The sequence below is a fragment of the Takifugu rubripes genome, chromosome 1 (genome assembly GCF_901000725.2).
Source record: "Takifugu rubripes chromosome 1, fTakRub1.2, whole genome shotgun sequence".
NCBI lineage: Eukaryota > Metazoa > Chordata > Actinopteri > Tetraodontiformes > Tetraodontidae > Takifugu > Takifugu rubripes.
The window spans coordinates 26,086,673-26,105,885 of record NC_042285.1 but is presented as its reverse complement, the minus strand read 5'-3'; the positions used below and the strand labels follow the sequence as shown (position 1 = coordinate 26,105,885).

The following is a 19,213-nucleotide window of genomic DNA, read 5'->3' as shown; positions in this document are numbered from 1 at the left end:
TTCCATATGGCGTCCCCACGTCTTATTGGACTCCTCCACATCTGGAGAGTCACAAGACTGTTTTTTTCTTTTTAAAAAAAGTTGCCGCTCCTTCATCACTGGCAGCTGAGAGCAGCTCTTCCTCTCAGAACAACAGGCTGGACATCAGAGGAGGCGTGTGAGGGCCCCACGATGCCTCTGCTTCTGCTCAGGCTTCAGACGGGTCCTCGTCCCCCCCGCAGGGGACGGCGCTGGACAGTCCAAATTAGATCCACCGTTTAAACCCGCCAGTTAGGGGATATCATCGTGTTCTTACTCGGAATCCATCCAATAACAAGCCTGCTGATGATGAGTCTGGTTTCGGGGTTGGGGTCAGATCAACGTGATAAGCGCATCGATCCTCTGGGTTAAGCGGAGGAGGACGTTACAGGGCGGGACGTGATCGGGCGTCGCGCCGTCGCGGTTAAACGCAAATCGTTGCACTTCTGGGCCGAGTCAGAAGAAAACGAACGCCATCGATTGAGTATTATCTTTGTGGGAATATTAAAATTCCAATCGATTCCTCTAATCAGAGCAGGAGCTCAGCACCTCAGATCTGAGCATTCAAGGATTTTCTGCCCGCTTGTTCCAACTGGACGTGGTGGAATCTGACTCCAATGCTCCTTTGATCAAAGCCGACTGCCTCCCTGCTCCTATTCCAGCCTAAATATGCAAATGATTCCCTCTCAATCCGGCGAATCCGCTCCGGTGCTTGAAAGTTTTCCTGTGCGGTGCTGAAAGGCTGTTGAAATGGTTCCTGTTGACCAGCATCCAGACGCATCATCAGTCCTCTGAAGTGTAAAATTACAAGAGGGAGAATGGAAAGACGACAAAAAGGGACAGAATTTGGCTCTGGGATCCCAGCAGGGAGCAGAACACTGGGAGCAGGTTGACGGGGGCTGAGAAATTATGCAAAAAAAGTCCCCTGATTGGACGGTTTGATTGAAACTGGCATCTGCTGCGGGTGCTCCGGGGGAGCTCTCCTGGAGATTAGCTCCAGAGCGGCAGATTTGATTGAGAGAGGAGGGAAATGACTAAAAGCAGACAAGGACGCGCCGTTTGTGAGTGACAGAGAGCGACTTCCTGCATCAACCCTGCTTCGTCTTCGCTCATTAGCACTATAATGTGGTTTTTAGAGGCTTTCTAACTCACTTCAACTCTGCTAACCGCTGCAGGCTAACGCACGGATGAACGTAGCGGCGCCGGAATGAACCAATCAAAGCGAATTAAACGTGGCGCCGCAGGATGCTAAGCGCTAACATTGCATCGCCGCTGTGCTAACGCACGTTTATGTTCACACGTGAGTGCGTTTGACCCTCGACGACCCCGTCTTTTCCCATTACCGGCAGAATCAAAGCACTCGCGTTAATTACACGCTGCGCTCGTTAGTCCAGACCGGTCGCCGTTAACCTCACGTTGGTTTTGAGGCTTCTTCTCTCTCTAATTGGGCGGCGAGTGATGGAGGGAACAACCACGGCGTGACGCGTTTCGCAGACGCAGAACTTTCCAAGGTTTCCGACGGAACGCCACGCGTGCGGAGCCGTGACGGGCGCCAGCGGCGGCGCTGTTCAGCCCCCCCCCCCACCAGGAGGATGATTCACCGCGAGCTGATGTTGATCCATTTCCTGGTACTCTTGTCGGATGCAGTTATGGTGTTTTCCTGCCTCCAGATGAGCCTCTCTGAAGGTGAGGCGAGGATAATTCCCTTTATTTCACTTGTTCAGCGCATCAGTAAATATATAAATAAATTACGCCGCTTGTTCTCAGTCGTGCAAACGTTCCTGATTCCACTCTGACGGCTGCTTTTCCCCTGCGTGTGTGGAGGCTCTGCAGGATTCTTTTCCAGCGTCTGGACTTTATCTGACACGGTGGGGAGATGACGGAGCTCCAGGCCTCCAGGCGGGGTCGCCTCCTTCCCTCCGTTTAAATAACACTGATGTAATCACATTCCTGACAGGTAGCGTGTCATTTACCGCCGCTAAATGCAGTTACGTGTGGCCGGAGTGGCCATAACGGTGATTATGTTAGCGGAGCGGGGGAGGAGATGAAGTGCCGGATCACCGGAACGCTCCGGCTGAAGCCGTTGATTGAAAAGGCGGATCAGATGATTCAGAGTCTCGGTCAGGTCCGATCCGCGGGTCTTAACGTGGGATATTTCCATTATCAGACGGCTTAAAATAGTTCGGCCGCACGTTCAGACGCCACGTTCGGGACAATGGCGGGATAAAGGGGTAAATAATGCATAAGTCACTTTTAAAGCGGGCTAACCGTTCGGAGCACAGCCAGGAGAAACAAAGCTGACGAGTTTGCATTATTCATCGTCCACGCTGCAGCAAAACCGCAGGAAATAAACAGCCGTGAAGGGCGGCTCGGTCCGCCGTGGAGCTCCCGGAGAAGGTTCAAAGAGCGACGCGCGCTACGTTAGCGCGTCACGCACGGCCGACCTCACGCCGCCTTCGAACCCGGGTTTTAAGGCCCCACTTACGGCACTGCAGCATAATCAGAGGCGATGCTGAAGCGGAGCTCCAGGAGAAGCTGGAGGACCCGAGGGAGCTCGCGGCTGCCTTTCCTGACATGTTACCGGATGATACGAGCGATAAGAATGTAATCAGGCCGGCTAGCATTATTCCTGCCGTGGGCCTGGAGTTTCTCCCCAGACAGCCGGAGATTCAGAGGCGAGAAAACCGCTCACGACAGATTTAAGGAACCTTCTGACACAAGCTGTGTTCTTCAGAATCCCCGTGGTTACGGTGTAACAGCGATACGGTTCAACAGCTACCTCTGGATGGAGCCCACTGGATCCCCCCCCCCCCCACACACACTTTGTTCCTGAGCAGCGATCCGCCCACATGGATCCAAACAGCTGCGGTCCAGCACAGGAAAGCCCACAAAGATGGTGAGGAACCAGCACGGTCTCAAGTAAGCTTCCTTCTGAAGGTGTCTAACATCCAGGGTGAGTTTCACTCACGCTCCAGCAGGTAATTAGTGCCACTGCAGAGCTGCATTCTTTGGAAAATTCACATCTTAAACGATCGACCTGAGTCCGCACGTTTGAATCCACTGGAAAACCCACGTTCGTGCAGCTGCACAGCCGTTATTGTTCCCTTTTTTATGCTATTCAGATTCTAGGAGAGCAGGAATGATTATTTCTTTTGTCTGCTGAAGCAGGTGAGTGGAAAAAAACCGGAGGAGACAACCTGACAACTGCGTATTCATCCGCCAGTCAATTAAGATTCTCTGAGTGGGATTAATTGTATCTGGATTAAAGGAAACCTCCATTTGCATTAGCATAGATATTTGGGGTTAGGGCCCAGGAAGTCCACAGCTCAGGTCCTGTTCGCTAACGTGTGCGGTGCTAATGCTCCATAAACGCAGGTGGAGTCTAAACCATCAACCTTTTTCATTTCTCTTCAGAAATCAGCGTCTTTTTGCCCACACGCGGAAGTTTTTTTTTTTTCTTTTTTGAGGCTTTAGCAGCTCTCTTTGATGCTTTGATCAGTCTCACCTCGGCAGAAGCCTTGACCTCCATTTTAATGCAAAAAGCCCTTCCCATTTTTGAGCTGCTTTGACATGAAAGCTGACGACTTTGGCCTCCGAAAACAGAAGAGTTCAGACGAAGGTGACTTCAATGTGCACTGACCGGCACAGCAAACAGAACCGTTGGTTAGCTTTAGGTTGGTTAGCTAAGAATCATCATTCTTAACTGTGTCCAAACGAAGTTTGTGGGTGTTTTTTAAAAGAAATTGCTAATTTTGGCGTCCTCACTTGAGCTCTTCTGAGGCCGCACTTCCATTATTTCATTTACGTTCAGTCCTCAAATTGGACCTTCAGCCTCCAAAATGAGATACTTTATTTCATGGTTTGTCCAAATCAGCTTCATAATGGAGCCGTTTTTGTGCCTTTGGAGGAAAAAGCAATGTGAGAGGAAACGAGGGTGCGAGGGTCTGATGACGGACAGAGTTGGCCTGCTGAACACCTGGACCGGAGGAGGCGTGGCCAGCGGGGGGCGTGGCCAGCGGGAGGCGTGGCCACGGGAGGCTCCCACAGTATAGACATATGAGGGGAGCGTAGCAGGGGGCCACGGTGAGCCCCTCCGTGTGCACACTCTGATAAATATTGATGATGGGGGACAGGCCTGTTGACATAGCGACCGGCTGCGACGCCGCTCCGGATGGCGGCGAGCGGCGCTCCTGGCACTCATCATTCTCACTGAGCGCCGCCGGTGCTGAGCTGTGCAACAAACCACTCTATTAGATCACAGTAACACACAATCAAATCAATCTTCATCCTCTGCCACACACACACACACACACACACACATTTGGAAGTGTGTGTTTTCCCCTGTACCGTTTGGGGAATTCTCTCTCCTGCAGAATGATTCAGGATTGTTTCTGTAACACCGCGATACACAAAGCGGGCTCAGATAAGTTGCCATGGAGACCAGTCCTCCCTGCCTCCCTTTGTTTTGTCCGCTCGGCCTGGCTTGCTGTTCCAGAACTGAGACCACTTTAGTTTCTAATAGCGGCGACAACATCAGACGGTCCTCCGCGGTCATCGCAGGCGAGCTAACGTGAACAGATCAGGCGGTCGCTCCCGTCGGAGCTCGCCATCGGGGCTCGCCATCGGGGTCGCGGCTGAGCAGTCGGAATGGTTTTAATCTTGTTTTCGCCCCTCGTTCCCTCTGCTTGTCCCAGGGAGGATCAGAACGGGATCGTATACGTCTGAAAGCACCGGGCTAGCCGACGCTAGCCGACGTTAGCACGTTCCGCTACAAAACGCATCTGCTGTTTCCTTTTCCGTCCCTCTCCTTCGTCGGGATCTTTCCTTCTGTTGGAGTCTTTCCACATTTATTCCATTTGCTCCGCAGTGACCTAAGGGAAGGGAACGAGAGGCGGCTAAATTGCTTCTTCCTGTTGTGGTTGTTTCCATCGAACCTCACACACACGTTTCGCAGTAATGTTGCATTTCTCCAATCAGTCGTCGGAGAACAAGAACTCCAGATGTTCCAGGTGTGGACTGAAGGTTTTCCACCAATCGTTGTGCTGGCTAACGCTTTAGCCCGACGTCTATCCTGCCCCTGCCTGTAACTGGAGCCTTACCTCCGTGCTCGGGCTCTTCATTTACCACCAGCCACGGCGGCGGCGCCCGTTCCCGGGGGACGGAGCCGTTCTGCAGGTTCTGCTGCGATCCGGCAGCCGCATCCACTCGAGGGAGCGGCTTGTTTACAAAAGCAGAGCCTCGCCGAGCCTTTGGTGTCGTTACGCTGAGATTCGATTTCTTTATTGTTCAAAGAGGTCTGATATCGCCGTCAGGGTTTGTATCTCATCACAGAGAGACATCAAAGGGAGATGGAGCGTTCTGCCGAGTCCTTCCAGGGCGCCTTCTGGAGGAAACCAGGCTCCAGTGGCTCCTGAAGTCCTCCTTCTCTTCGTGGGCCTGCATTTTCTCGCCTTTGCTTCTTTTGTGAGACGCCGCCGTGGCGGCTTCGTGGCGCCCATTCTGATGGAAATTGTCCCGCGCGTGCAAAACGGGGGAGCTACTCACGGACGATAACGATCCGAACGGGTCGAAAATGGAGCAGTCGGCTACGACGCGTCAGTCCGGGCGGAGAAACAGGAAATAAGCGGAATTTGTTCGCGTTAGCATCCGCGCTTGTCAAACCTGTCAGTGCTAACTGGGAGATTCCCAATTCAAATTTCGCCGCTACGTCTATTTTGTCTTAAAATGGCTGCTCTGCTGCTACTGTGTGGCGAGCAGCACTTTGGGATGCCCAGAACCAGGAGGACCAAAGAGGTGTGATGAGATTGGAGTCAAGCCTCCTGAACACACTCGCTGTCAGCGTCTAATTAAGCCTGCAGCCTCTGGGGATGCGTGGCGGTGGCGGCGGGCGTTAGCCTGCGTATCAAGAGAATAATTTAAGGTTTTTTAAAGACTCGGGACCTCCGACTGGAGCGGGAGCGGAGGGTTCTGTTCACGTTATTGCCCTTTTTGCAGCTCACGTGGTGGTTCGATCATCTCCAGCATCCTCCTCGGACACGTCGCCGCCGCCGCTGACATTCTGCGGCATTATGAGGTAAACACGGCAGGAAAGCGTTATGCAAACACGCCGCAGATGTGAAGATCGATCGACGAGTCTTAAAGAGAACAGAGGGCTCTGTCAGACCCTGATGTAAGGGGTGGGGGTTTCAATATCCCCCCACTACAGTGAAGCTCCGCCCACTGACTAGCATCCATCAGGCTGATTTCAGCTTTAAATGAGCTCGTTCTCGATTTAAGTTGTGCGGTGTTTCGTGGCGTCAGTATTCCGTCCAGATAGACGGCGTTTTGCTCTAATGAGGACGGGATCCAGCCAGGCCTGCGGCCCAAAGGTTACCCGGACGCTGCTTGTGGTTGTGCGCGGCTGTTTTTGTCCGGAAATCAAGACGAGGACGGAGACAGGAAGTCGATGATACTGTTGGAGCGGTCGTCACAGCTCTGCGCCATCACCCGAAGGGATGAGCTGTTTACTCCTCTGATGAGCCGACCAATCGGGCCAGAGCTAAGAGACACGCCGGACTAGACGGGACTTGCAGATGCGAACATCAGAAGTCGCAGCAAAAAAAAAAAAATCGAATTGTTCACACCAATCAAACACGTCTCTCACACGGCGGGGCTCAGAGGTGACGGCGAGGCGGGCAGAACCGCGCTTGGAGGTCCCAAAACCCCACAAAGGTCCAACATGTCCACCGTCTGATCGTCAGCAGTGTTTTCATCCATTAAATCTTTAAAAGAAAGCTTTTTTTTCCTTTTGAAAGAGACGGAGGACAGGTACAAATAATAATGACACACACGCTTGTCTTTCTATCTTTGTGGGGACTTTCATAGACATACATACTTACTCGGTGCTCACTGTAGCAAATACATGGACACACACACACACACACACACACACACACACACACCAGCAATAAGCAGCAGTCGTGATGAGGTGTTTGATTTGAAAGCGTCGGCCCCTTTCGGGGGCTCGGCCACTCTCAATTAAACCCCGAGCCGAGGACTCTGACGGCGGCGAGCTGCGCTGTGAATTAGCCTCTGTGTGAGGCTTTTGTGTCCGTGCCACCGGCTGAATGCACTCACCCTGACCTCGCTTCTGAAAAAAGGAAAAGAACAGAAAAAATACGGCATCATTTCCTTTTATGTCCCTGCGACAAAAGACTAAACTCGACTGGGAGGCGTATGCTTCTTCTTAAAAGCCCGGTTCCGTCAGCATATTCATCAGAATGCGTGCTACGTATTTTCTGTCTTTTTTGATTTTCTACTTACCGTTCAGGAAAATCTCCCCCGTGAGGCTACTCCGGCCGTCTGTAGCACCATTTAAACGCGCCGGAAAGGTATGCAAATACGATCCTGTTCCACGTTCCGATGTTCTTTTCTTACTACGCACAATACAAGCTAAATTTGCCCCCCGGGGCACCTCAGGGCTGCGTGCTCGGTCCCTTCTTCTTCTCAGCAGACCACAACAGCCTTGTCCGCTGCTCTTTTTTGTCACTCTTTCAGACTTTTTAAAGAATTTTGTGATAATCGCCCACGTACGATATTTGGAATTCCTTGCAGCCGGCGTCTGAGAGCCCCGACCCACTTCTCCATCATCAGAAGAGCATCGGACTTGAAAGTGTACTGAGGTAAAAGTTCTAAAAGTTCATTAGCACGCGGCCGTGAAATTCCCTTTTTCATATCGGCGAGAATCAAAGCGAGCCGGTTCAGAAAGTTCTATCAGCCGTGGAGGGGAACGCAGAGAGGAACTAAAGAGAATGAGTAAACAGCAGAACGCTCGTGTCTGAACGCGGTCCATTGTTCTGTTTGTGTGTTCAGAAGACAGACTGAGATCTTTAGTTTAATGACTTTAATTCACACAGCAAAGTGATGAAAAGTTTCTCTGATATCCACTTTCACCAGATGAAGGAAGCAAAAGGAAGCCTTTTTTCCCACTTTGGAGCATCTGATGAAGTTTTCAGCCGGATACACGAAGCGCGGCAGCAGAATCTGGGTCTTAAATGACTCCCAACCCGGTCCCGGCGCCTGCCGCGGCGCCCCGGATCGGACCCGTGTCGATGGAGCTCCTCCGTTTAGCGGCGACGGATGAAGGCGCGGAGCTCCGTTCGGCTCGGTGGGTTCCCGCTCAAGGTCCTTCCGTTCTCTCCTTCTCCGTAATGCAAAACGGCGCCGGCCCAAGTATGACAAAGAGCGCACGTCTCCGTGTTTGACAGGGTGACCCAGCGGGCACGGGAAAGATTCAACAACTGGGGGGACGCATCTGGCCGCCTCGCTATTATGACAAATCTCCCTCAAAATGAAAGTAGCTTGCAATATATTACCGAGCTGGGTGGGAGCCTGGTGGCCCAGAATGGTTCCACCCACCTCTTCCATTATCTGCTTCAGAAAATGACATTTGCTCCCGGAGTGCACGGCTCGTGCACGCCTCGTGCACGGCAAATGGGGGCTCTCCAGCCGCCAGGAAGGAGCGGCCTGTTAAAATACACGTTTAATTTTAATTGGCGGATGTAATCACAAGCTCTTCTCCTCAGATTTTCCTTTTCAGCTGCTTATTTGTGGAGCGCAACATGACCCTGGACCATTGTTGTGGAGTACCCCCCCCCCCCCCCCCCAGTGTGTTGCTGTTACCTGGAAACATGAAATCGAATTACACTTTTGCAAATGGATTTTTTCCTTTTTTTTCTTTTTTGGCAGCCCTGAAAAGAGTTTGATGAAGTAGGAAAAACAAACCTTGAAACGCGAGACTTTTATATAACGGACGGACGGAGTTATTCCGGTTAATTTGGGAATTTTACCACCGGATGATCAGAATATCGTGGCTACTGGCACTTTCCTGCTGCCGTTCCGGAGATCCGGAGCTCCAACTCCAGGAACCATTCGGATCTTTACTGTCCCTCCATCGTCGGTGCATTAGGCCCGACGGGGGCGGGGGGGGGGGGGGGGGGGGGGGGGGGGGGGGGCGTGTAAAACAGACAGATTTGGACTTGGCGGCGCCAAAAAGCGGCAGATAATCGGACGAACGAAGCAGCAGCGAGCTGTTTAATGTGAGGAGGAGAAAACATCATTATCGCAGCAGAGGGTGGGGTTCTGCAGCAGCAGGAGCCCAGAACGGGCCGGGCGGGTCCATCAGACCCACAGCCGGGTCACGTGTTCTAGAAACACGCACATAAAAGACTTTTGTAGAACAAACACAACGTATTGATTCTCTATATAAAAGAGGAGAGAAACACCGACTGCAGCACATTTGCCGGGCCCAGAACACGGTCCGCTTCAGCAGGAACATGCTGGTCCCTGCGGTTCTCCTGCTGGTGCACGGCTGCACGCCGCTCTAGCTAGCAGCGGCGGGGTCTGATGGACCCGCTCGGACGGTCGCGCACGTTACAAGTTCTGTCGTTCTGGTCCGAAAGCTCGTCTCCGGGAAACGGAATCGAAGACTCGGTCTGGGCTAATGGAGGGAACCACGTGAGGAATCATCATGAATTTCACAAGGCTTAAATAACCCCATTTTTGTCATTAATTCACGGGCGGGGGGGCTGATTGCTCCGCTAACCTCGGGTCAGCGCCGGTAATGACAACTATTTCCACCGTCCCCCTGCGAGCGGCACTTCTGAGGGGTGAAGGTAAGAAAGGCTCGTGGTTCTAAAGAGAGCAGAGAGGGACTTAATTAGCTTTTTGGTGGGAAGAAAAGCTGGGGGGGGGGGGGGACACCGAGGCAGGCAAAAGAGTGAAAGGCGTTGATGCAAGAAACATTCGCTTTTGGAAATGAGCTACATAATCCAGGCAATTAAAAAGAAGTGGCTGACCACGCCAGGCGGCCATCTTCCATTGTGCCGGCGCCGGCGTTCCACTTCTGTGAGAGACGTCCTCCTTTGATCCTCCCTGGGCCAATCAGGAGCCCCACAGAGGAGGGGGCTGGTCTCAGGGCTACAGTCAGAGCCATCGGAACAGGAGGATCCAGAAAAGGTGATCACTGGTGCTGGGGGGGAGGGAGGGGGTCTCACAGATCACCTGGATTTGTGGCACCTTTCTGATTGCATCTCTCTTCTGTCTGGCACAAAACTAAGCAGTGATTCATCATCTGATGCAACGGCTGTGGAGGGTTTTATTACACACACACACACACACACACACACTCACACACACACACACACACTCACACACACGCACACACACACACACACACACACACACACACACTCACACACACACACACACACACACTCACACTCACACACACACACACACACTCACACACTCACACACTCACACACACACACACTCACACACACACACTGCAAAAAGTTTTACTGCTAAGATTCTGATGCAAAACCCCACTGGACTCAGACCAGTTTGGTACATTTCTGGTCAGACTATGTAGAAATACGGCATTGCCTCCCCCCCCCCCACCCTCCTCACTCTCCCCCTCAGCCTCCTCACTCCCCTTCAGCCTCCTCACCCCCCCTTGCCTCCTCACTCTCCCCCCTGCCTCCTCACTCCCCCTTGCCTCCTCACTCTCCCCCCTGCCTCCTCACTCCCCCCCAGCCTCCTCACTCTCCCCCCTGCCTCCTCACCCCCCTTCAGCCTCCTCACCCGCCCTACCTCCTCACCCCCAGCCCCCCCCCCCCCCCCTAAGCATGCTGGAGAGCTGCAGCGGCTGTTAGGAATCCGTCTGTTCACACTCGTCATTATTCAGCATCTCTCGTGTGAGTCTTGAGTGGCTACTTGTAATCGCATCTCTCTTCCCACTTTATATGCAAATAAACACCTCAAGGATACACATGAATATTTCTCCTCAGCCAACGGGGGGGGGGGGGGGGGGGCTCATCTTATTTACTGTACATGTTATATTAGGAACGAATGTCGCAGCTTCTTCCCTTAACTAAACGATGCAAATTGACCGACGGATCAGGTGCCTCTTAGAGGAGGAACTCATCAGGCAGAGCTGCTGCTGTGGATTCTGTCCTCCACTGTGACCAGACAGATCTTGACGGAGGACATTCTCACCCGAGAGGCCTGTGAAATGTTCAATTTGACCTTTACTCAAGCTGGTTTCAGTCGACCTCACCCATGTGTCAGCTGACTGCAGAGGCGTGAACGCAGACACGACAGAAACATCACACATGTCTCGTGTCTCAGCTCAACAACGTCCACCAAGGACAGGAAGTGGGCCAGGACCAACTGCAGGGAGTCCGCACCTCTTTCGAGAACGGAGACCATTCCCTCGCGTTCCTCCAGGGGGGGAAAACGTATTTACAATAAGAGGAAGTGATTATTTCCTCCTGGTTTCCTGAATCACCTCACATTAGCGCAGTTCAGCCGCAGCCTGTCTGAACCAACAAAGGGTCCAATCAGCAGGAAAAGCATTAAGCAGAGTTTACATTACCGCGGCTAAATAGAAAGATGATATCAGAGGTGATTCCAGCAGCCTCTGGAAGCGCCATCAGTTTCAACACCTCCCCGACTGAAGCGGCAACGGGAAAGAGGTTAAAAATTAACGTGTATTTTGATTCACAGTTAACGAACTTTGGCTCAAAAACGAACCGTTAGCGTGGAAAAAGTGGCCACGTCCCAGATTAGATCACTCATATAGTAATTGGGGGCCAAAGCAGAGATGAGTAACACGGTAATGAGATTTAAGACCCAAGACTTCCAGAATAACAAGCTAATCCCATCGGGGTCAGCGTCTCAGAGTCAGGCACGGGCACGCGTAGCAGGAGGATGCTAATAGCTGGAAATTCCAACAGCAGCTGCACGTGCAGCAGGTTTAACAGGGTGTGGATATTCTCCATGTTGCAGACCCTCACAACCAGGACGGTTTCAAACCGCTTTGCCTGGTTTCAGTTGATAAAACGTTGGTCGCGCCTGTATTTGACCATCAGCCCCCGAACGGGTCCCTTCGGAGGAGAGTTTTAAAAGGGAAATGCTGGTTTCATTACCATTCACCATGAGCTGAGACTATCGATCTGAATAAAGATGGACGACACGTCCACGTCCTCCCACTGTACAAAAAAGAGGTTAAAATATTCCTGATAGGATTCTTTGGCACCACAGCGTGCTGGGCAGCGGATCAAATTCCCCCCCAAACCCTCCCAATCCCGACATTTACTCATATAATGACTTATTATTATGATGTCAAGTTAGTTAGTCTCATATTCTAGTAAATAATGTACTTAATCTGTTCCATTTCACATCAACTGCAGTTGTGGCTGATACCACAGCCCGCCACCAGGGGGCAATCTATAATTTTGGCCCTTTTTAAAAAAAAGAACTCTAATGTTGTTCATGTAATATGATCCATATAACTGATAATACAGCTCTAAGTGACTTACATTTAATTTACTGTCCCATTTGGACTCCTGGTCCCGTGAAGCATCCCGGTGTGCTGACCTGACGTGGGAAAACAACTGTGTTGGCCCCAGAGCCCCATCCCATAAAAGCCACATATAAATAAGTGGTTTAATTTTGGTTCCTTTTACAGGGTTTAATACAGGAATTGTAGGAAAGAGAATAAACAGGGTTTGGATCACCTCATTGATAGAAAAGCCTCTTCTCCTTTGACCTCTGGCGACACCTTCGACCCCCCGGGTCCAACTCAAGCCCCATTCTGGGTCACAGTGAAGGAGTGTTTAACTAATTTAGCCTCAACTTGTAAAAAACCTCTGCGGATGAATATTTAACATTCTTCTCCAATAGAAAAACAAGATTTTGCCACGTGGGTGATGAAGACGAAGCGGCTCGCATCGATTAGCTGACCTTCGCCTCTGATATTTACAGTAATTCCACGCTTCCTATTCCGAGGCCATGTGGACCTGGAAGTGCCCCAAACTCTCAGCCCCAAACAGAAGGCGAGCTGACACCGGCAGGGAAGCGGGAATATGTCTCAGCGCCTGTGGGAAAACCAGGAGAACCACAGGAAAACAGGCTGAGGAGCTTCTCCAGGAAGTAAACCTCCTCCTGGTTCTCCGACACCTCTAGGTGGGTGCTTCCTGCCACTTTATCTTTATTCCCCCCCCCCCTCCCCCCGCCGCAGCAGTTATATTAATATAAACGCCGACTGTTGCCTTTTGTTTATTCTGCAGATTAAACTTTAATATTTGTGCCAAATGAATGTTGTATTGATTACAGGCTGTAATTACTCACACTTATTTATCAGACTGGAAGCAGCAGCCGACCCCAAACTCAGGCGGAAACTGTAATAAACGCCGGCAGAAAAGTTGATTACTTGGAAATGAAAGTTACTCTGAAGGAAACGTGGAAATGAAAATGGTTTGTTTGCAGCAGGAAGGTGGGTGACGGGGCCCAGAGAGGAGCCGGGGCCAGAGAGGAGCCGGGGCCAGAGAGGAGCCGGGGCCAGAGAGGAGCCGGGGCCCAGAGAGGAGCCGGGCGGAGCTGGGGCCCAGAGAGGAGCCGGGGCCAGAGAGGAGCCGGGGCCAGAGAGGAGCCGGGGGCCAGAGAGGAGCCGGGCCCAGAGAGGAGCCGGGGCCAGAGAGGAGCCAGGGCCAGAGAGGAGCCGGGGGCCAGAGAGGAGCCGAACAGTCAGAGGACGCACTCCTAACGTGCACGTGCACGTGCAGGCTGTGTCTGTGGTGTCAAATCAAAGTTTAATATGCATTTGCAGCAACGAACCGGTGTCATCCAGCATCCCCCCCACCCCCCCGACTCTTGCTGGGAGGGGGGGGGTCTGCAGCCCTTGAACTGCAGCAAAGCATGCTGGGTAAATGAGATGCCACCATGTTTTATTGGGCAGCCGATCCTCTGGCTCCATGTTGTGTAAAAACGTATGAAAATAAGACATTAGAATCGACATTTCTATCGAAAAAGAACTCTCCCGAGGCAGAAACTATCAAAACTGCTGCTTCGGTGAGGAAAAGGCCCAACAAGAGCCAGTGGGAGGAAGGAGAAACAGCCCAGCAACAGTAATGGCACACTGGGAAACCTTCCATCTCGCCATAATCATCTCGTTTAGCGGCTAATATCGGAGCGTTGTGCGCGGCTACCGAAGGTGTCGTCTAAAAAGGAAGCTTCCTTCTGCAGGTGAGCACGTGCAGGTGAGCACGTGGGTTCATTAACATTGGGATTCAAACCACATCTGTGTGCGATGGCCTCCCGGTGCTTCCTGTCCTGCAGCTCTGCGGCCCGGCCGGGGCCACAATGGCACACGGGGGTGAAGAGAAGGTCGACGACCTTAAAGTGACCTCCTGTGGCTCATCATAAATACGCCACGGGCAGGTTCTCATCTTCAGCCCCTGAACGCGCCGCCGCTGCGGCGCCGTCACACTGCTGGAGCGGTTCTGTCTGGACCTTTTGGGCCGCGTTTTCAGTCGCCAACGGGATCGTTTCAACTCGCCGCCATCTGAAACCGGGCGGGAAAATGTGCTCAAATGTGTGTTTCCATGGGTCAGGGTTCCCAATTAGGAGTGTGAGGGTGCTGGAGCCGCTCCAGCAGGGACACACACCCTGGACAGGTCACCAGTCCATCACTGGACACACACGGGCTGAAGTCACCCGCACACACCCGCACACACTCGCACCGAGGGCTAATTTAGTGCCTCCATCCAGCTCAAGTGGAGGACCTGAAAGAGAACCAACCCTGAGTTTAGGGTGAACTATTCCTTTAAGAGCTTTGAGCGGCTCCATCAGGAACCAGCCGTGCGTCGAGCTGTCAACATTTGATTTGCGTGTCTGTAAGATAATCGGGATAAGTTGTGTGTTTGCAGATCCTCCGCGGAAGCTTTGGTGCGCGCTTCCGTGCCTCCATGCTCGGGCATCGCAATGCTCTTATTCTGCCAATAAGGAGAGAGAGAGAGAGAGAGAGAGAGGGAGGGGGAGAGAGGGAGAGAGGGATGGGGAGGTGGGCTGTGCCTCTCAGTGTCAGCGCGTCGTCGTGGGAGCGGTCTGCTCCTCCACATTGGACTCCTTGTAAGCCTCCGCGCCGGAGGAGCCAGGAGGCAGCTCTCTGCACCGGTGCTGGTCGGGACTCTCCGCGGACTCACGGATTCTATCACACCTCAGCCGAGAAGATGGTTTTCCTCCTGCAGATGCTCGCGCTCTACTCTCTGAGCGTCTTCAGCGGAGCGTCGGCCGCCGCTCACCGTGAGTATCTCACCTGTGTGCTGCCCCGCACACACCGGCAGCCAAGTCCCCCCCCCACCCGCTGTTTTTACGCATGATCGGGCGTCTTTGTGCTGCGGGTGCTGCAGCGGGGGCACCGGGCTGCTCCTCCTCTTCACACCACTTTCTCTGTGTTGTTGCTGTCCCTTGTTTTTTTAATTGCGTGGCTGTTGTGCGGGTGATAAGTTGCCGACACGCACTCTTTTCTGTTGAGCCGCTGCGCGCCATGAAGGTCAAGCAGCGGCGTTCGGGTATCAGTCCGGCTGGTTCTGGTTCTGATGGGAGCTGCTGCTCCGCGCACGCTCGCCCTGGTCCTCCGGGGCTGTTTACGCGCTGCTGTGGGAGCCCGACCGGCCACAGCTGGACTGGACGGACTGGTGCTGCCACTGGGCGGACTGGTGCTGCCACTGGGCGGACTGGTGCCGCCACTGGACGGGCTGGTGCCGCCACTGGGCGGGCTGGTGCCGCCACTGGGCGGGCTGGTGCCGCCACTGGACGGGCTGGTGCCGCCACTGGACGGGCTGGTGCCGCCACTGGGAGACGCAGACGGTGCCGGGCGCCCGCCGCCGCCGCCGCCGCCGCCTCTGGGGCGTCGGTGCTGGGAAGTTTCCCCCCCGGGGGTGCTTCCAGTTGTGTGTGCTGGAGCATTTTAATAATCCCAATATCATTCCCAAACCCGCCGGGCCTCTTTGTTGTTTGATGTTTATTTCATCCCACCTCCAAACCAACACGGTCATGTTCGTCCTGGTTTGAGATCTGATGATCTCAATGTCTGAATGGTGGATTTCAAATGAAGTTTAGAAGGAAACGGCGCAGGAGAAGGCGAGGAATGCTCTCTTCTAGTAATGCCCTGATCACATTCAGGGAGGCAGTTCAGTCCAATCAGAGCCTGATCTGCCGGCTAATGAGCAGCTCTACTGGAGGAGCTGGATTTAATGGGCTCACTCAAGGACACCTCCATCACCCTCCCGGGTGCAGGGATGGAACCAGCAACTGTCTGACGGCTCCGTCTCCTTTCACCCTCGCGGATTTTAATGCGTGGAGAGCAAAGAGAAGAGCGGAGAGGGCTCAGAAACCTGCCTTTATCCCACCCAACTCCAGGCTCCTGCGCCCCCTGGTGGCAGGTTTTAGTACAATAACAAACTCCACCTTTACGTGCTGTATAAAATCCTGTTTATGACGTAATTCTCAGCTAAACTCCGATGCTAGTCAAAGCCAGAGTAGCTTTGAATGTGTGGGAGGTCACTAGCGTCACATTTTTATCAGTTGGAAGCAAATAGAGATTCAAAAACACAGGTGCCCTTATTTTTGCCCCGAGTGATCCTGAAGGCAGCACGGCAGCGTCAGACGTCCACACCTTCTGGCCTCTCATTCAGCCGCGAGCGTTAGCTCGCTGATGGCGTTGGTGTTTACACCGACGTGGAGATCTGAGCTAAAATGAGCCGCGTCACTCAATCGTGAGCATCAGCGGAGGTCAAGGACGTTAGCGCCACACCAAAGGCGGCGCTCGGAGGCGACGGGTCCGCGTGACCTTTGTCGGGAGCGTCCACTCCAGCTCAGGAGCCGCGCGAATGGCGGGAGGAGACGCCGGCGGCCTCATTTCCAGCAGGGGTCAATTGATCCCTTTTTATGTTTTTTTCCCACCTGACCTTTTGACACGCGCTCAAATTACCGGCAACAAAAGGTATCGATGCACTTGGAAGCGTTTTTCTCGTTTACGGCGGCGGAGGCGACGGCATGAGACGCGCGGCGGCGCCCAGCGTGACAACGCGGGGAAACGGAGGCGGGTTTGGAGGGAGGTCCCGGGCGATAGTGGCGATGTTTCCGAGATCATCCAGCTAATTCCCGCTTTATTCCAGCTGGCAGGAAACGGGAGCGGCGGCGTCTTTTTGCTGCTGAACTCTCGTTTCTGGAACAAAAATATTGGAGGGTGTTGATTTCTGGGCCTCAGACATCGAACACGCGCGTTTTCGAGTGGATGAGGAGCCGTGGCGTTGCTGAGAGATGGAGGCGCAGCCACAAACACGCCGTGACGCGACCACGGCCACGCTCCCGTATGTGGTTATCTCGCTGCTTCTGATTCATGGGCCTGAATGTTTCCGTTACATTTAGCGCTAATTATGAAGCTGGAACCATTTTTTCTTTGTTAGCATAACGCAAACGTCAGGCTACGCTAGCTGCCTAGTTAGCCGTCACATGAGCCACATCGACTAGGAACGAATGGTTGTTACACGTCCTCCACTGGATTCCTGCTGACCTCTGTTGGGTTTCGCGGCTGATTCGGCGCCATGAACGGGGGAAAATCTCAGAATCGGCGTCGCCGTTGCTGCTCCGACGCTGCGGCGCTACAGACCGACCACGGCGCTACAGGTTGCTTTTGGGTGTCGGAACAGGAAGCCTTTCAAGATCAGACGACTCCTCACTCTCCGCCGCAGGTATGCGCGGCGACTGTGATTACCTCACAGCGGGCGAAGACCAGCGTGCACGTGAGCGCCTATAGTAAGCAGGAGGCTGTTTTTGATGTGGAACCACACACGCAGATCAACCCCAGGCCTCCACGCATGGAGATCGCTCATCGCGGAGGTGCTTCACAGGTAATTATCTCCCATCTGAAGCACCTCGAACAGGCGGAGGAGTGACGGCGACACGCGTGCACGTGGGCGCGCTGGAGTCGATCGCACCCGCAGGTTTACGGGCCTAATCAGACACTTCAGCACCAGCTAGCGCCGCGCGCTTTCAAGGCCTGATGAGTCCATCCGAAGGTAAATGAGGCAAAACGTGATCCGTGACAGCGGAGCCACTTTTCCTCACGTTGGAGCCTCCCCACTGTTTCCCTTCTTTGCCCCCCCCCCCCCCATTGGAAACTGGCTGGAACGATGTTGGTGTGAGCGGAATTGGCCTGAAACGGTTGTAGCTTTATTTTTTAAGGTGGACAAAAGTAAACAAAATGGCGGAAATGATGAGTCTTCTCTGAAAGGAACCACCCGGGGCTCCGACGGAGGCCGAGGCGGCCGATTGGTCACCAGCCAGCAGATGGCAGATGATCAAATCTGACGGGGCTGAACGCTTAATTTTAGTCCAAAAATCCAAGGAATGAAGCGACGAAGACACGAAGGATAATCTGGGAAAATCAGGGATGAAGAGGGCAGGACTGGACCAAAGCCGGGGTGGCGCGTTAGCATGGGGCAGCTAGTCACACACGGAGGGAAAAACAGAGCCGGCAGGAGCAGAAACCCTGGAAAACAGCAACAAAGTCCCGATTCATTTTACAAATCTCAACAAAACAATTGTTAATTGCAGGAAAAAAAACACCGTTTGTTTACTGCAGAATGAATTAGCATGCTAATGTAGCTTTGAAGGCTGATTTTTCCTATTTTTAAGTGTCTTGAAATGACAGGAGTCACTTCAGACTGAGTGAACCTGCAGAGGTTCAGCCCGGATAAACACGCCGTTTCAAAGCCGTCGACGCCGTCCCTGACTGACGGAGGCTCGGCAACACGCTGACGGAGCAGCAAAACTTTTAAGCGTCTCTTTTTTTATCCGCGGAGCGTTTTGTTCCGTCTGATACTTCCTGTGGCTGCCTGCTGTTTAGACAACACGGGGACAGACGCCGCCGCCTTCCTGTTGTCTTCTGATGGTTGTTGAAGAGAGCGAAACGTCGGCGGGAAAACCGGCGGCGGGAAGGAAAAAAAATTCCGCTTTTGTGTAGCTTCTCGCACTTTCATCCCAGACAGAACGACGTGCTTTTCCTGCCCCGCCGATAAAATGCGAGGGGGGGCATTTGATGTTGGGAGGCTTTATTCGCCAGGAAACAAATGCGGCGATGAATGTGGCGCCGGCGGTGACCCTCTCATCTCGCAAACTCCCCGTCTGCACGGCGCCGAGCGCCGGAGTTTCATCCTCCGTTTTCAGCGGCGCCGGCAGATGGTTTGGAAGGATTATCGACACCCACGTGCAATCAAACGTGCCAGCGAGATTGATGTAATAATCAGCAACAGAATGTGTGTGTTGGGGGGGTGAAAAACGGGATTTTTCTAACACATGTCGGCTA

General features: G+C 53.1%; 1 protein-coding gene across 1 annotated transcript in view; it reads left to right on the top strand.

The window, feature by feature from the left end:
• The first annotated feature begins 14,920 nt into the window (after positions 1 to 14,920).
• LOC115252608 (contactin-associated protein-like 5) overlaps positions 14,921 to 19,213 on the top strand; it is a 52,062-nt gene continuing 47,769 nt past the window's right edge. Inside the window, exon 1 of the mRNA XM_029848132.1 lies at positions 14,921 to 15,144. Coding sequence (XP_029703992.1) covers positions 15,072 to 15,144 — 73 coding nt within the window. The 5' untranslated portion in view covers positions 14,921 to 15,071. The remainder of the gene's footprint in view (positions 15,145 to 19,213) is intronic.